The sequence below is a fragment of the Dipodomys spectabilis genome, unplaced genomic scaffold, assembly GCF_019054845.1.
Source record: "Dipodomys spectabilis isolate Male_0828 unplaced genomic scaffold, ASM1905484v1 ptg000210l, whole genome shotgun sequence".
NCBI classification, from domain to species: domain Eukaryota; kingdom Metazoa; phylum Chordata; class Mammalia; order Rodentia; family Heteromyidae; genus Dipodomys; species Dipodomys spectabilis.
Genome location: NW_024870887.1, coordinates 7,036,647 through 7,054,320, shown reverse-complemented (window position 1 = coordinate 7,054,320; position 17,674 = coordinate 7,036,647). Strand labels below are relative to the sequence as shown.

Below are 17,674 nucleotides of genomic sequence, written 5' to 3'. Positions count from 1 at the left end.
GGGCTCCTCTGGCCATCTTGCGTTTATTCCTCAGGGCCTGGACTAGCTTAACCTGATGTGGTTTTCTCTATCCTCAGCAGCCACCAACTCGGGACAAGTCCACAATGAGCCTTTTAGAAAAGTACTGTGGGAGGGCTGGCAGCAGCTGCTTCCTCAGAGAAGGTGACGGGCTGACTCCACTCACGCTTTGCTTTTGTGAGCGTGAGGTGCATATGCCCTTGGTGATTCTGACCTTCCTCCATGGGATGTTAATTCAATCACAGCAATTAAGGCCCTGAGGTGGCTTCTTAATGGTTTTGGGACTTAACTTTGCAGATTGTTTTGAGCAGTGATTCCCAGGGTTTTGAATTTCACAGATCACTGATTTTTTTAAATTACAAATAGGGAGAGGTGGGAGGAAACAAGTTTAGTACACTCAGTTTTAATTTTTCCAGGGACGGACATTAACAAAGTCATAATGTCATACAAGAAATGAGATTTTAGAACCCCAAATTACAAAGCTTTCTCAAGAAAGGATGTTATCACCCAGATAACACCAGTGAAAATGTCATGATGAATGGTTTGGTCCTAGGAAAGAGCCAAATTCAAGTTCAGTGTCCCAGAGCTATGATCTCACCAGGTTTCTTAGCTACCTTAGCCTGTAGGAGGGGACTCCATGTCTCTCTGTGTCAGAGCAAGAGACTGTGATAATAATCACAATGTCCAGGACGAGGGTGAGTACAAAACTCAGGAACAACTTGACATAGAAGGACCAGTCAATGGTTGAACCCAACATGTGACTCCTGCTGTCCTCTCCCCAGAGACTCAGGCTCAGGCCCAGGCCCAGGAGAGGCAAAGACCCAAAGTGCAAGCACAGCCACAGTGATCTCACAGTAGGACTGATGCTCAGGAGGCAGGATTTCTCAAAGTCACCACAAGTCTAGGGGGAAGGAAAGTCCAGGCCACCTGGGGAGGCTCAATGGAGGAGGCTTCATGGTGTGTACCATCTCTCTGTCACTGCTAGACAGGCCACCCGGCCAAGTGAGTTTCACTGTGAGCGCTGGAAAGGCTGAGCTGGCTCTGATAGTGGGGGCCAGGGAAGGTCTGTGGGAGCCTTCCTGGGGGTATCCTTCCTTCTTCCAGCTGCCTGCTCTGTGGGGACCAGTTGTCCCCCATTCTGCTTCCCTAGGAACGAAATCCTGACCCTTTCCCTTCTAATGATGCAACCTGGGACTTCCCAAATGCATAATCAGTTATGTCTTGTCATCGATTCCAAACCAGCACCTAGCTGATCACTATGTTTGTATCACCTTCCTCCCCTCCTCTTTCCTTTCCTCGTCTCCTTTCCCCTCCAATCCCTGCTGGCTTTTCCTCTCCTCCCTCTCCGTTCCTCCCTTCCCCTTCCCTCCCCTCTTCTCATATTCCTTCACTGTATTCCATCTTCACTTCAGCTCATCTCACTCTACCTTTCCTCCCCTGTCTTCCTTCCCTTCCTCTTCCCTCCTCTCTCTTCCCCTCCTCATATCTCTTTACCCAATCTCATCTTCATTTTCACTCATCTCACTTCAACTTGCTCCCTTCTCTTCCTTCCCTCCTCTCCCCTTCCTTCCAATTTCTTCCCCTCCTCTCGCCTCTCCTCCACTGTCCTCCTCATATTCCTTCACCTCATCTTCACTGTTACTCATCTCACTTTACCTTTTCTTCTCTTTCCCTTCCCTCCTTTCCCTTTCCTCCCCTCCCCTCTCCCCTCACAATCCCGTTATTTCAGGCTGACCATTGACAGCACTTGCGAGACAAGGTGAGGAGCAGCATCTCCCTGTTCTTTTTCAGGGTGAGTTTTTCTCCGCCTTCAAGCAGGCCTCCCGGAGGGAAGATGACATTGCCAAGGTGACCAGCGGCATGAGAGTCCTGTTCAAGCCAGGGACCACGGAGGTGCAGGAGCTGTCCCTCTGCTATGGTGGAATGTCCAACAGAACCATCTCAGCCCTCAAGACCACGCCAAAGCAGGTGTCCAAGTAAGAGATGCCACCAAATGAAACCGCCATGATCACCACCACAGTGGCTACTTGAATGTGACTAGAATATTACTGTGCTGTTAGTACTCCTGTTGCTGCTGCTGCTGCTGCTGTGCTTAGCCTGCCCACTGCTGCTTCACTGTTGTGAAAGGTGTTAGTAGGAGGGGAGGGACGTGAGGTGAGGCCATTGCTGCTGGTGCAGTGACACACAGCCAGATAACCTCATGGAAGGTGATGGCGTCCCACAGATTACAACAGAGCTGAACAACTCCAACCTCCTGGTGTTTATGTTGTGTCCTCTACAACTTACATATGTTTAGACACACAGATATTTATCACTGGTATTCAATCCAGTGACCTGCTGCCCAGGAGCAGTAAAGCCACATACACCACACATCACCCGACCCAGGGAGTAGCTGTGGCATCTGGCTAGGTCATCCAATGACACACCTCTCAGAGTGAGTCTCTGTTGTCAAGTGTCACATGCTGTGATGTTGCTGCTACTGTGCAAGTGTCATCACTGCTAATGCTGCTGCTGGTTCAATGCTATGCCATTGTACCTACAACCACTGTTGCGTTTCTCCTGCTGCTGCTTCTGGTATTTGTTCTTTTGCTACTATTACTTCCATGCTATCCTGCTTACTACTGGTGTACTTCTAGTATTGCTACCATTATGACTATGGTGACCATGCTGTTTCTACTACCCCAACAACCTTCTGCCACAGCCATTACTATTATTGATTCTAGAGTTAGTAACCTCCTTCTGATATCCATGCTACTAGCACTATTATTCTTCCACTATTATTACTTGTTTTATTACTATCACTGCTGTTATTCCTCCTAACACCACTAGCATGACTGCCATTATTGCAGTTTGATATCATATTACTGCTATTACTATGGCTACTTCTCTCTCATCTATGATAACTACTACTATTGTTGATGCTTCTATTACTTCTTCTAGGTTTATATTAATAGCATTATTGTTGCTACTACGCTCACTTCCATTGTTGCTACCACCATATGCATTGCTATGAGTGCAGCTGTTGCTATGACTACTGGTAGCAGTTGCTATGACTACTGGTAGTATTATCCCTGTTGCCCATGTTATTACTGTCACTACTTTCTGGCATTACTGTGGTTACTGCTACTCTTCTGTAGCCACTTTTGCTGCTAACTAAGACAACTTCTAATATTTTTGCAGTTCTACTGATTCCACTATTATTATTAGTGTTATTACCCTTGGTTCCACTAATAACTATTGCTTCTTTTGTTATTACTATCATTTCTGCTTCTTCTGCCATCAGGCCTATTGCTACCCCTATTCTTAATAGTAGTGTTGCTAGTACCATGGCTACTACTACTCCTACTACCAGTATTATTACTACTTGCTACTACTATTGTCATAGTGATCATATGATGGTGATTGTGCTAAGTGTGTCACAGGCATTACTCTGTGAAACCCTACAAACCCACATAAGATGGATAAAGCGTACTTGAAATTTGGCTCCCTGGCTTTAGTACTACGAGGTACTTAATCTCCCACTGCCTCAGTTTTCTCAGTGACAGAATGGGTATGTTTTCAATTAATGAGAAGTCACAAGTCACATAGAGCACTGAGAACGTTGCCTTACACATGATAAGGATTCCATGGGTTTAACTGTTACTATTTTTGTGATTAAAAGAAATTGCTTGTGCTTGTAAAGATAAGGAAACTGAGGCTCAAGGAAGTTAAGCAACTTGCATGAAGTAATCTGGCTCTGAGATGCCATTTTGGAAAGGATGTTTGCTTGAGCCAGAGGCCTTGAGGCTTTGCCTTGCACGTGCTGCTGGCTGGGAGCCAGCGTGCGCACAGCTGTCTCTCCCTCGTCTGGCAGGTTCTGGAATGAGGAGCTGCTGCAGGATGTGTGCGCAGGCCTGGCAGAGGAGCTGCACTTGGCTCCCGACGCACCTGGTGGCATGGTGGAGTTCCGGCGCACCTTGACCCTCAGCTTCTTCTTCAAGTTCTACCTGACAGTGCTTCAGAAGCTGGGCAAGGGGCATCCCGCAGATGTGAGTGCGGGCTGGTGAGGTGCACTCGCATTGTGGAAAATGTACAAGATGCAGAACTGTGTCCCAAAAGAAAAAAGGCTAAAGTTATCCCTACTCTTAGATCCCACTGCTAATGTTTCCGTTTATCCCTCTGCTTTTCCCCATTTATCTGTCCAGCGTTCTGTCATGGGGATTGTCTGCCCTGTCTCTCTGTGTCTGTCTGTCCTTCCATCCGTTGATCAATATGTCTGTCATTTTGCTAGCTTTTGGTCTGGATCTGTCATTTTCCTAAACAGATTTGGGATGGTGCTACCTAGAAATTTATGTTCCTCTTACTTTGGCTGATATTTTTCTTGCGGACATCTTTCATATCAAATAATACTTCTTAGAGAACTGAGAAGGGCAAGAAAAACTTTTTCAGGAAGGCTAGCAGAAGGAAATGTCCATGGTGGGGAGGAAGAAGGGGAGAGGGAAAGCGAGCAAGAGAGTGAGCAGCATGCATACATGCAGAGAAGAGGGGACATTTCACTTGGGGGAGGAAGTGCAGATCATTCAGGGTCTGGAGATGGAGATGAGATGTGCAGTGATTACATACAAAGTTCTCAGAGCCCATGTTGAGATATTGAGAGATTCAGCCAATGTTCGAAGGGCAATAAAGTGAGGGGACAAAGGGAACACGTAACGTGTCACTTTTCTTATTTGGGAATTCCACAGGAGAGGTCCATGGTGCAGAATGCTCATGGCTGTCTCTGTTGTTCACCTCCACAGAAGTGTGGTACACTGGACCCCACCTTTGCCAGTGCCACTCTGCTCTTTCAGAAAGACCCTCCAGCCAACACCCAGCTCTTCCAAGTGAGTACACACAGCGTGGGCTGCTACTCAGTTCAAGCCTTTATAGATACAACAGATCATTAGTGGCTGATTGCTGGTGGGTAACTAACTTGTATATAGATGCATGAAGCTCCTTATTCTGTGCATAAGTATCTAGTGATGGATATGAGGATTGTGTTGATGTCAGTGCAGCTGTTTCTCCTAAATATCTAATTCTTAGCCTAAATATCTGTTAGAATTATATTCTTATCTGTATAAAGAAAAAAATGAAAGAAAAATTATTTCCATTTAATCTTTCCTTGTCCCTCTGTGGGACTAATGTACAAATGCACAGACACACAAACACATGCCCATATACACACATGTGTGCACACACACATCCTTCTCTCAGCCGCAGCTTCTGGAGAAGAACTAGGTAAAGGGTTAGCAACCTTTTTCTGTCATCATTCTATGTTTTGTGTGTCAGTCTCCATTACAACTCTTCAGTTCTGTCATTGTAGCTAAAAACAAGTGAAGGCAATATATGAATATCAATGGAGTGGCCAAGCAGTGGTCAGTGCCAATGGCTTATACCTGTAATCCCAGTTACTCAGGAGACTGAGATCTGAGAATCGAGGGTTGAAGCCAGCCTGGATAGGAAACTTCATGAGATGCTTATCTCCAATTAAGCATCCCCCCTTAGTCCCCAAAAGTGGATCTGTGACTCAAGTGGAAGAGCACTAGCCTTCAACAAAAAGCTCAGATATGGTGCTCAGACCCTGAGTTCAAGCCCCAGGACCAGCACCCAAACAACAAAAATAATAAAAAACCAAGCAACAGTCCAGATTTAGCCCAAAAGCTACAATTGGTTGACTCTGAATTGGAATGTAATGGTGTAGGGCATGAACTCTGGGACATGACATCCTAAATTTGAATCCAAATCTGGTCATTTTTGTAGTTGTGTGACCTTGGACAAATTTCATACCTGAGGATGGGGCTTAAGTGGTTGGGTGCTTGTCTGAAGCTCTGAGTGCAATCTCTACTACCACCTACATGCAGAAATAAAGTGGTTCTATAGTTCCTAGAACATAGTAAATGCTCAATGGGGAGGGAGGAGGGACATGTAGTTGTGGAGGTGGGAGGGAAAAGAGGGTAGGGGAAAAACAAAGGAGGAGGTAACAATGCTTGATAGGAAATGTACTCATTACCTTACTCATGTAACTGTAACCCCTCTATACAGTATTTTTACAGTAAAAATACTAGACAATTTAAAAATACTAGACATCCTACTACTTTGAAAAACATGAAAAGTAACTTCATTATAAAATTAATATATCGTAAAACATTTTGGAAACCACAGAAAAGCTTAAAGAATAAAATTAAAATCAGCTCAAATCTCAGATCTACGCGAAAATCATTCTGTTTTTGTTTACTTCTACTTTTCCTATGCGTAGATTGTCTATTGGATACTTAGGGCATACTTTTTATGCAGAAGTAGAATCATTAAACACACAAAGGCAGAATGTTTTATATGCTCATTTTTTAAAAGGTCGCGTATGAACATTCTTGCCTTTTTATTAAAATTCTTCAAACGTCTGCCTTAACGGTTGTAGCCTAACTGGTAAGGTACCATGTTGTTCCAGGAGGTGCCCAAGGATCAGCCCGTGGAGGACACGGTGGGCCGGCCCCTGCCCCACCTGGCTGCCAACATGCAGGCCACTGGGGAGGCCATATACTGTGATGACATTCCTCGCTATGGCAATGAGCTGTTTGTCCGGCTGGTCACCAGCACCCGGGCCCATGCTAAGATTACGTGAGTGCCGCCCTTGCGGGGACCGATGGTGGTCCGGCAGGATCTCACACCCTGCCAGGTGCTAGAGATACAAGGGTAACCAGGCTCCTCCAGGACTTCCTACCAGCCTAGAGAGCAAGACAGGAAACCATCCCAAGCCACCATGGGAGAGAAGCAGGAAGTTAAGACTCCATGGCACCCTCAGCTGGTCTGCCCGGGTGCCCAGGGAGGTGTGGCGTTTAGTATTTCTCACGACCTAGTTTCAAGTATTTTACCCATAGTATCGAATTCAAGTTTGGGGCAGAAAGTTTCAGCTGGTCTAAATCTCAATCAGAAACTTAGAACTAGGCTCAGCCACCTGTCCATACATACCAATGAAATAGACAAAGCACTGGTTAACAGCTAAGGGAGGAGATTAAATTGAACATAGCCACATCAGTAATACAAAAGGGTTTGGCGATCCCGAGATGGTCTTTGGGGTACTGACATAAATTTTAGGCTGAAGTATGGGAAGGAAGGAGAGCCACACAGAGTTAAACAGTTCCAGTCACAGAAGTCATGTGGTCATAGGTGGCAGACTACACTGGGGGTGGTCAGGCAGCTCATTGTCTGAGGATGGGCCAGGTGGGGTTATTGACAGATAGTGGTCAGCTTCTTGGATTCCAAGATGGCTGCAAAGTGACTGTTGTTACATTAGGAAGTTCTGGTCAAAGATCGCAGGGTGCTTGGATGTCATTAGACTGGAATATCTGGTAGCAGGTGGCATCTGGTCACAGGAAAAAGAAGGCATTGTCTGTCAGAGGGGCAGTTTCACCTTTTGCCACAAGATGCTTATCTGTGAACCCGGTTCTTCCTGGAGTCCCAAAGTGACTATGGTAATGGAGAGACAGAGAAATATAAAGGTTAAAGAGGCAGAGAGGGACAACATGGAGTTCTAGGCCGTGTCAGGGCCCTCTTTCAGTAGCTCATTTATTCCTTACAGCAACCCCAGAGGCAGCTCCTATTATTATGTCTCTGTTCCAGCTGAGGAAACTACGTCACTTGCCCCAGGCTGAGAAGTGGTGGAGTCCAAATTTGAAGCCAAGTCACACTGGCTTCTGGATGTTCAAGCTAGAGACTGTGAGCCTCAAAGCTGGTGGGCATTAGACACAGAGTCGCAGTGCAGTGGAGTGATCAGGAAAAACCCTCCCTTTGGCCCCGATACTTCTTACTGATTTTTCTTTCTTCACTTACGCTTAAGGTCTGACTTCAGACTCTGGGAATGGCAAGAAAGACATAGATAAAATCAATCAGCTATTTAACATTTTTCCAGGATTGTGAAAAAAGGTGTTTCTGTTGAATTGTTTTTCCGGCTGTAAGGCATAGCCTCTTCCTTTGTCCTTGCTTTGAGTCCATGTTGACAGTACTACAGCTACATACCAGTGACCTCTACTCAAGCCACATGTGGGTGGGTGTAGAAGGGTATGGTGGACACTTGTGATTTCCACAGTCTGCTCAAACATGTAAGGGTGTGTGGTTGGGCAGAAGCTGAACTGTCTCTGGCATCTTCACAACTTAACCTTAGCTCTAATTCCAGCTGTGTTGCTTTCTGGCTGAGTGTCTTTGGACAAGCTTCCTTCCTTTGAGCTAGAGTTCCCCACATGTAAAATGGAGACAGTTGGAGTTACTTTCAGGATTTCTTGTGAGGATTAAATAAACGATGGTTTCTTGGGGGGGGGGCAATTTCTGGATCTTTCCCTGAGTTCTGGGGCCCCCATAGGGACTCAGTTCACAATTTAGGCTGTTATGATTGATAACCTCTACAAGAATTCACCTTTTGAAGCCTGTATTGCCCAATTTTGTGTAGGATGCCCAGCCACACTGGGATAACACTGTTAATGTAGGGAGAGAAAGCCAGCTGTGTGCCAATGTTCAGCGTCATTGGATCAGCAACATAGCAAAGGCCTAATGTGCTGATTCTGCGTGAGAAATCACCTGTGAGGTGGAGCTTAGCCAGAGCTCTCCAAAGAAAATGGTACTCACTAGGATGAGGCTTCTTTGTATGTGTAGACCAGATAGCATATTGCATAAAGTCTGTGGAGGCTGTGCTAGTTTATTCATTTTCATAGCCCTATAATGTGATGCAATGGCTGATACCTGGTAGGCATTTAGGCAACATAGGCAGAATAGAACAGAATTGAATTAAGACTTAATAGGAAAAGAAGATAGAAAAGGATAAGGGTGGAGGAAGGCTCAGTTTAAAAAGCTCAGTTTAATGAGTACATTTCTTATCAAACATCGTAGCCTCCTCCTTTGTTTCCCCTTCCCATCCCATCCTCCCCCCGCCCCCCAAACCCTCCTCCTCCCCTACCAAAGTTGTAAAGTTCGTTTTCGACATAACAACTTGTACGTCTCATAGTTGCAATGGGTCCACCTGTGTAACCCCTCTGTACAGTATTTTCACAATAAAAAAACAACTAAAACTACAAAAAAAAAGCTCAGTTTAAAAAAGATACCTGGTAGGCATTTAGTCAACATAAGCAGAATAGAACAGAATTGAATTAAGACCTAATAGGAAAAGAAGATAGAGAAGGTAAGGATGGAGGAAAGCTCAGTTTAAAAAGAACAGGTCATCCAGAACATCAGGTCCACCTGATCCATCTGGATCTTCTGCTTCAGATTTGCCTATCTGGCCTCTCACAAGGCTCATTCTTGCAGGTCCATAGACACTTCAGAAGCTAAGAAGGTACCTGGGTTTGTGTGCTTCCTCTCGGCTGCTGATATTCCTGGAAGCAATGTAACTGGGATTTGTAATGATGAGACTATCTTTGCAGAAGATAAGGTAAATGGATTTGTTATACAAAGTAAATGGAATAAATACTGAAGTTCTTAATTAGTGCTCATTGTTCCAAATCCCTAATTTGAAAGATTATACATTTGCAAATGCTGTGGACTTCATCCAATTGGACAATATGCAGGATGATCCATAAAGGGACAAAATGTTACTTGTTTATTTAATTGACAGTTGCTGTTAGTGCAAAGTAGGACAATTCAATGCAAAAATGACAGGAAAACAAGGCTAGTGATTGTATTTGAGTTAACAATTGAATATCCAGAGTATAACATTAAGCTCCTTTATTGAAAGAAAATAAGAATGTATTAAACAAACTAGAAAAGAGATCAAATACTGCTATGAATGTGTATCCATAACCTACTTGTATGAAAGTCCATCTATTGATTTCAATTACATGAAATTCTCCTGCTTCCAGCCTTTAAGACAGTTGCAATAAAATCCTTATATTTTGCTGGTAAGATAGTTCCCAAAGGGAATTGTACAATTCTTATATAGATCAATAGTTGCAAATTAGATGTGAGTGGGTGCTGCTATGGGGTAAGTGCATCTTATCATTGTAAAGATGAGGGAAATCTACAAATAAAAAACACAATAACTGTATAAAGAATGCATCTGCTAGAAAAATCAACTAGTTTTTGAATTTCAAGAGTCCCCAGGAGTGTTGCTAGCATTTTGGTTAGTGAGAGGCAGCTAGACTCAAGCAAGTCAATACTGAATTAGCCAATTTAAGTTAATAATTTACTTGTGACTTAAGAGGTATTTATCAGACTTACACGCTAAGCATTGGTTGATATCATTTGAAACCTTGTGTACCAAAGTGATTCATTTTTGCTTACATGTTGGGGATATAGGATTAAAATCATTAATGGAGGGTATCCATTAGGTTTTTATATAACTGAATTATGAAAAGAAATAATGATCACTATATATGTATATACATATGAATATGTATATATACATATAGATAGAGATCATTGTGATCATATATATATATATATATATATATATATATGGTAACCATAAATGAAAGTATGAGACATGATTGTGGCCTTCAAGGAACTTTAGGTATAACTCTGGGAAAGAGCACATAAAAGAGAGTGGTGTGGTAGAAAGATGCTAAAACTGAGTCAAGGTCTAAAGGATCTGTAATCAGGCCATTAGAGCCTTGTCTTCCCAGTCTCCAGCTCTTCATACAAAGACAAATGGTGTTAGAACAGAACAGAGTTGACAAACACACTTTCTGGTCCCACATCTCCTGTTTTGCTTATGGTAGATATGTGTAACCCATTTCATCTACATTTCATCTTAACTACCACAATTAAAATGCCAGACCTGATCATTTGAGATGAAATCACTGAGACAAGCTATCTTACCACTCCCCTACCTTTTTGTAAGTATTTATTAAGGCCCTATAAGCTCAGTCAGTAGGTTAAAGACAGGTAAAGGTCCCAGGAGATTCCTAAAATGTGCTCTGATTTATTGTAGGGCAAGCACTTCCTTTGCGCTTGTGAACCATTCATAAGTAGTTGCTTCATGAAGAGCTTTGCTGCAGTCTTTAGCAGCCTGTCTCTGCTTCTAGGTTACTTGTGTTGGACATGTCATTGGCGCTGTGGTCACTGACACCCCAGAACACGCACAGAGAGCTGCTCAAGGGGTGAAAATCACCTATGAAGACCTGCCAGCCATTATCACCATCGAGGTAAGTAGGAGAAGGCTCTGGCATAAAGAAGTGAGTTGTGAAGGCACGTTTATTAGCATCCTCCACAGCAGATGTGAGCGGCAAGTGGGATTTGACTACAGATGGCCCCAATTTACTCTGATTCTACTTAAATTGTTTTTTCAAGTTTTCAATGGTGCAAAAGCCTACCCAATAACTATTTTGTTTTTGTTGTTCACCTTCAGTTTGTTGTTCAGTAAGTTACACAAGGCATTCCACATTTTAAAGGAGAGTTTGTATTTGATGATTTTGTCTAACTGTGGATTTACAGAAGAGTTCTGTGTATGTTTGCAATAGATTAGGCTAAGCCGTCATGTTCAGTAGGTTGGGTACATTTTAACTTATGGTATTTGCAACATATGACAGATTTATCAGGATGTAATCTCAGCACAAATAAGGAGCATCTGTAAGTAGATTTTAGAATTTCTTCCAGCCTTGGGAGTTAGGTTCATAAACAGCTAAACAGAGCTTTTCCCTCCTAAATTTTGGCTTCAGTTGGTTCTTTCTGGGATCCTTTTTTGTTGTTGTGTTTTTCTAAGCATTTCCCAGTGGTTCATCCAACGATGAAGAAATGGGACCTATGATTTTTCTGGATTATAACAGAGAGCTTGCTTCAAGTCATGAGAAGCAAGGGAGCAACTGAACCGCCAATCACTTTCCCCATCACTGTCTTCCTGCCTCTGAAAACCACGTCACTGGTTTCCTTTTGATCCTCAGGATGCTATAAAGAACAACTCCTTTTATAAACCTGAGCTGAAGATCGAGAAAGGAGACCTCAAGAAAGGATTTTCGGAAGCAGATAATGTTGTTTCAGGTAGCTCTTGTGCCACGTGGTGGGCGGGATGGGGGTGATCCCTGTTGGCCAATTACATTCAAAAGATACCGGTGGAGCCTTGGGGGCAGAGGAGTAAGTGCCGAACACTTGCCAATGGAGTGATCTTCTGACATTTGTACCCAAACAGTGGACAGCTGGCTGGGTTGGAGCCACTGGCACTTTAACTTCCACTCTTCTGTCCTTGGGCTGAATGTACCTACACAATCCTAGAAAGATTATGTGTGGTGTTTCTGATTTGGGAAAGAAGGGAAGAAAATGGCTAAATTGTGGTCTATTGGGGGTTTTCCGGGCCTTTAACCACAGAGACTCCTTGTCTCTCCCCGCTGGCTGAAGTTGCTTCTTGACCATCCTCTACTGGCTTTCTTTCCTGTCTGTCCCCCCTGCTCCCCTCCTTTCTGTCTCTGACTGAGAAAATAGGTCCACTGCTCTCAGTCCAGGACAAGGCTGCTGATTAACTCCTTTTTGACACTGTTTCTTTGGCATCGTTAAAGTCACTAGCGAGCCAACTAACTCCACTGAGTCTGAGAGCTTTAGTTTGGGATGAAGATCTTATTTTCAGCTGTCAAATCACTTTGGTTGATTTCTTCCTTTCCTTTTCTAAAATTCTAGAAAGCCATAATTTCCATTGGCTGCAGTGAGAAGACTTGGGATGTGATGTTTCAGTCCCATGCCATTTCTTTGTTGAGGGAAAGACTGGAGATGATATATGACTTCCAAGTCCACCTGTGAGCAGCCACCTCACTGGCTCACAGTAGGGCTCCCATTTATTCTCCAGGAGAGCTGTACATTGGTGGCCAAGAGCACTTCTATATGGAGACGCACTGTACCATCGCTGTCCCAAAAGGCGAGGCAGGGGAGATGGAACTTTTTGTGAGCACACAGAACACCATGAAGACCCAGGTAGGTGACTTTGGGTTAACTCAGAGTACTGGGGCTATGACTACAGGGCTCCTAGCAGACCAGGAGAGCAGAAAGTAAATGAGAAGATGGAACTCTGGGCTGGTCGTGGAAGGGACTTAAGTATAGTAGACCTGGTGCCAGACTGCCACCAGGGAGATGAAATCATTGAACTTGTTATATAATCTTTTACTGCCCCAGTTTCCTCACATGTTAAATGGAGTCTGGAAGGCTTTTATATCAATGAGGTTTGATATTATAAACTTATATAGTATGCCATATTGGCCTTGGTCAAGGAATATCCTCCCTTAGTGGGGGGCTAAGCCTGAATATTCTTTTTTTTTTTTGTCCGGTCGTGGGGCCTGAACTCTGGGCCTGGGCACTGTCCCTCAGCTCTTCAGCTCAAGGCTAGCACTCTACCACTTGAGGCACAGTGCCACTTCCGGCTTTTTTTCTTTTTGCTTATGTGGTGCTGAGGAATCGAACCCAGGGCCTCAGGCATGCAAGACAAGCGCTCTACCACTGAGCCACCTTCCCAGCCCTAAGCCTGAATATACTTGACTGCCTGTTATGTGACAGTGGTTGCCAGGATTTGAGGCAGCCAGTCCTACCCTCCAATCCTAGCCTCCCAACAGATTGAGCTTGGCTCTGCAAGTGTGTGGTGATCTTGCCTCTCTGCTTACAAACTAGTGTTAGATAGCATGAGTTCAGCCTGTAGTGAAGAACAGATGCTGGACTCCAGGACCTCTCAGCCCTGGAAGGGGAGGACATTTCCACCCCAGGAATTCTAAAATTCGCAGCAGTAATGAGGCCCCTGCATGCTGGGCAGGCAAGGGTCAGCCCTGGGAAAAGGCCAGAAGATACATCAATGCCTTTTTTTTTTTTTTGTCTTCTCATAGAGTTTTGTTGCAAAAATGTTGGGGGTTCCAGAAAACCGGATTGTAGTCCGAGTAAAGAGAATGGGAGGAGGCTTTGGAGGAAAGGAGACCCGGAGTACGGTGGTATCCACAGTTTCCGCCTTGGCCGCATACAAGTGAGTTCCAAGACTTCTTTTAGCAGGCTCTGGGATGAGGAAGATCAGCCTTTGCCAGAATTTCTCCTCTTGGAAATATTTTTTTTACTGCTTGGAATTCTCACAGATTTCCATTTTTAGAACCCTTGGAAATAAGGGTGAGGGCCAGGTGTACCTAATCCTTTGTATTCTGACCTATGGGCCTGCATCATGGCTCCCCTACCGGGCCATGAGGACCCCCAAGGGCAAGGACAGCCCTGCCAGCCTGATGCTCTTTGTTTTGTCCCGCGGTGTCCGCACAGCCAAGCAGCTCAGCATCAATCTACCTGGTGTGCCAGGTGGAGCATGAAGGCTCCAGTGCCATTCACAGCACTGAGCCTCACAGAGTTTAGGTTTATTGAGGGTTAACAGGTTTCTGACCTTCTTGGTTCTTCTCTTAGGACTGGCCGCCCTGTGCGCTGCATGCTGGACCGTGACGAGGACATGCTAATAACCGGAGGCAGACATCCCTTCTTGGCCAGATACAAGGTTGTAGATGGGAAGTGTGTCAGGGTGGGCAATGTCCTCTTGTAAGGACCCTAGGGACAAGGGTCCAGGGCACCTTGGTGTCACTCTTACTGCATAATTTTCTGTAAAAGGTCACGAAGAAATAGCACGGTGAGAAACTCAAGTAGGCCATGGGCGACATAGAAAGGTGTATTGGAGATGGCTAGCAGGCCAGCTTCCAGAGCTGTCACAGGTGGCGCTCATTCTGTGGCTCTGCTATAGGCTGATCTGGTCTGTGACCAGTCAGGGTGAGAGAAGTTTGTCAGCAGTGGCAATCCCACCATCCAGGGCACCTGATATCAGCATGTTCACAGGAGTCACAATGACCCCTTAGCAGCTTAAGTGAGAAACATTTCCCAAGGTTCTATGTAGGCACTGGTTGTTAGGTTGAGCATGCAGTCCGTCAAAGAATGGTCAGGAGCTATTCAAACTTCTCTCTGGATTTCTGTGGATGGCCATTTCCTGTTCTGGCCAGCACATGCTTTCTCTCTATGAATTAATAGAGAGCTCAGCCTGGTTCTATATACCTGGGAGTCATCTCTCCTCACCCACTGGCCTTGACAATTCCCCTTCCACCTATTCTGACTTGGTGTCATGACTGCATTTTCAGAAGGGATTTTCATTTCACTGATTCCTAAAGTCTTGTAAGTCTGAGGAAAGTAGTTTGATCTTTTAGGTTCTCTGTATCTACACTAAATAAACTAGTCTCTAAAGGGTTTTTTTTTTTTTTTCACTTAAATAAGGTCAAGGATGGATGGGCATACACAGTCTGTTTCAGAGTAGAACTTTCATACTTTTATTATCTGTGGTCCAATGCTTTGAGGGGCCTGTCCACCTGTTACAACCTGGTGATCTCTCAAGGTCACCTTTGTTTCATGATGTGATATCCTGACCTTTCTGTTTCCTGCAGGCAGCGTAAGTGGGAAGGGAGGATCTCAGAAAGAGTGAGGGCATTGTTGAGCAATCTCTCTCTCTCTCTCTCTCTCTCTCTCTCTCTCTCTCTCTCTCTCTCTCATCAGGTTGGCTTTATGAAGAATGGGAAGATTGTGGCATTGGAAGTGGATCACTTTAGCAATGCAGGGAACACCCAGGATCTTTCTCAGGCTGTAAGTAGGACCCATTCCTGCAATGATGTGTCTGTGTATGTGTGTATGTGGAGGTGGAAGAGCCTCCTGACTGGACTTTACCTCGAGGGTCTCACTCTGGGCTAATCTCTAATCACAGGGATGATTATATTCTCTGATTACAAAAGTCATCTTTCTTGTTTAAGATATTTTACCTAGCAAAATTTAAGTAGCATATACTAGCTAAAAAATTCTGTGTATGTGTGTGTAAGGATGCATGTAGTATTAATGTGTGTGTGTGTATATATATATATATATATATATATATATATATATATATATATATTTAGAATAAAAACTTTAGACCAATTCAGTTTAGTAGAACAAAGGAATCAGGCAGCCCTCAAAATCAGCAAGGCTCAGGGAGCTCAGCTTCACTATGTGGGTGAGTGGCATTTGTGGGCAGAAGACAGAAGTGAGGTGTAGAAATAGTTTGACTGGTTAAAGCTTGGCACTTGCCTCATTTCAAGATGGCACTGTCCGCTGGCCATCTGTGAGTGACTGAAACTTGGCTACTGTGATTGGCTGAGACTCAACTATTTGTTCCCAAACCTCTATGAGACTGACTTCCAGTAAGTTAGATTGCAACTTGATACCTAAAGACCCAACTATAGAGAAATCTTCAGGCTAAGTGTAGTCAATTTAACAATTCATGAACTAAAACAGGTAGCAGATTTTTAGAATCAGGGAAAAGTTTAAGTGGGCCTAGTAATAAGTGCATAAAAGTGGTACAAATGAAAGACTAAAGTTAATGTTTACTATAAGGTGAATATGTGAGTCAAGAGAGAGAGGGGGAACTGGAGAAAGGGACTGTGGGCATGGCTTAAGTGGAAAAGCAATTGCCTAGCAAGCATGAGGACATGACTTCAACCCTACTACCTAAACAGCAGAAGGTGGGAGGACTAATCTGAATGGAAAAATGCAAGTGTTGGCTTGAATATTAAGCTGACTATTGATTAGATGCAAATACAATGATATTAGGAGCAGGTAGCTGGTATGTATGTACGAAAGGGGGAGAGGCAAGAATTGAATTCCTCTTTCCCATAGAGGGAAGACAATATGAAATCTTAAAACTGAAAAAGTCAAGAAACAGCAATATCAAAAATTTTAATGAACCAGGAGCCAATGGTCATACCTGTAATCCTAGCAACTCAGGAGACTGAGATCTGAGGATCCTGGTTCAAAGCCAGTCCAGGCAGGAAAGTCTGTGAAACTCTGATTTCCAATTAACCACCAGAAAACTGGAAGTGGTGCTGTAGCTCAAATGGTAGAGAGCTAGCCTTGAGCTGAAGAGCTCAGGTACAGCGCCCAGGCCCAGAGTTCAAGCCCCATGACAGACAAAAAAACAAAAAACAAAAAACAAACAAACCATGATGTAGCTGATAAACAAGAGTGATGAGAATGAGGGCTGTTTGTTTTCCTAACATGACCTACAGAGGTATTTGACTCTAAACTATTGAGTACAGCATGTATGGAAATAAAAACAAATCGACAATGGAATATAAAAACGGACTTTTTTTGAAGAGTCAAGGGCCAGTTTTAACTAGCCATTTGGGAAGCGCTCCACCCAGAGGAGCTAGATGAACATCTTCAGAGGCACATGAGGGATGCAGAGAGGCTGTTAGCCTGCTTCGGGGCAGGTCTGATTTGGGTCCAATGAAGAGCAGTTAGCAGTGGGGTTGGGTGTTCAGCTCTTGGAGCTTCTAGTTTAAGAAGCCGATGAAATCGATGCACTGCTCTCTCCATTCTGGTTTCTGCTGCTTCAGATAATGGAACGAGCTCTATTCCACATGGACAACAGCTACCACATCCCCAACATCCGCGGCACGGGGCGGATGTGCAAGACCAACCTGCCCTCGAACACGGCTTTCAGGGGCTTTGGGGGCCCTCAAGGGATGCTCATTGCTGAACACTGGATGAGTGAAGTCGCGGTGACCTGTGGGCTGCCCGCAGAGGAAGTAAGCTGGGGAATTAGTTGGCATAAGTCAGTGTACGTTAGCCTATGTGTGTGTGTGTGGGGGGGGAGAATGAATGTGTACCTTGGGCATCCTCCATGGTTGCAGAGGATGAGCAGGTGCCCTTG

At 44.3% G+C, this 17,674-nt stretch overlaps 1 protein-coding gene across 1 annotated transcript in view; it reads left to right on the top strand.

The window, feature by feature from the left end:
• Positions 1-17,674, top strand: part of Xdh (xanthine dehydrogenase) — a 56,463-nt gene that overhangs the window by 23,845 nt on the left and 14,944 nt on the right. The window contains exons 15-26 of the mRNA XM_042696775.1: positions 1,810-1,994; positions 3,872-4,046; positions 4,794-4,877; positions 6,479-6,648; positions 9,325-9,448; positions 11,040-11,159; positions 11,895-11,991; positions 12,788-12,912; positions 13,809-13,942; positions 14,362-14,449; positions 15,487-15,573; positions 17,358-17,549. Of these exons, the coding sequence (XP_042552709.1) occupies positions 1,810-1,994; positions 3,872-4,046; positions 4,794-4,877; positions 6,479-6,648; positions 9,325-9,448; positions 11,040-11,159; positions 11,895-11,991; positions 12,788-12,912; positions 13,809-13,942; positions 14,362-14,449; positions 15,487-15,573; positions 17,358-17,549 (1,581 nt within the window). The remainder of the gene's footprint in view (positions 1-1,809; positions 1,995-3,871; positions 4,047-4,793; positions 4,878-6,478; positions 6,649-9,324; positions 9,449-11,039; positions 11,160-11,894; positions 11,992-12,787; positions 12,913-13,808; positions 13,943-14,361; positions 14,450-15,486; positions 15,574-17,357; positions 17,550-17,674) is intronic.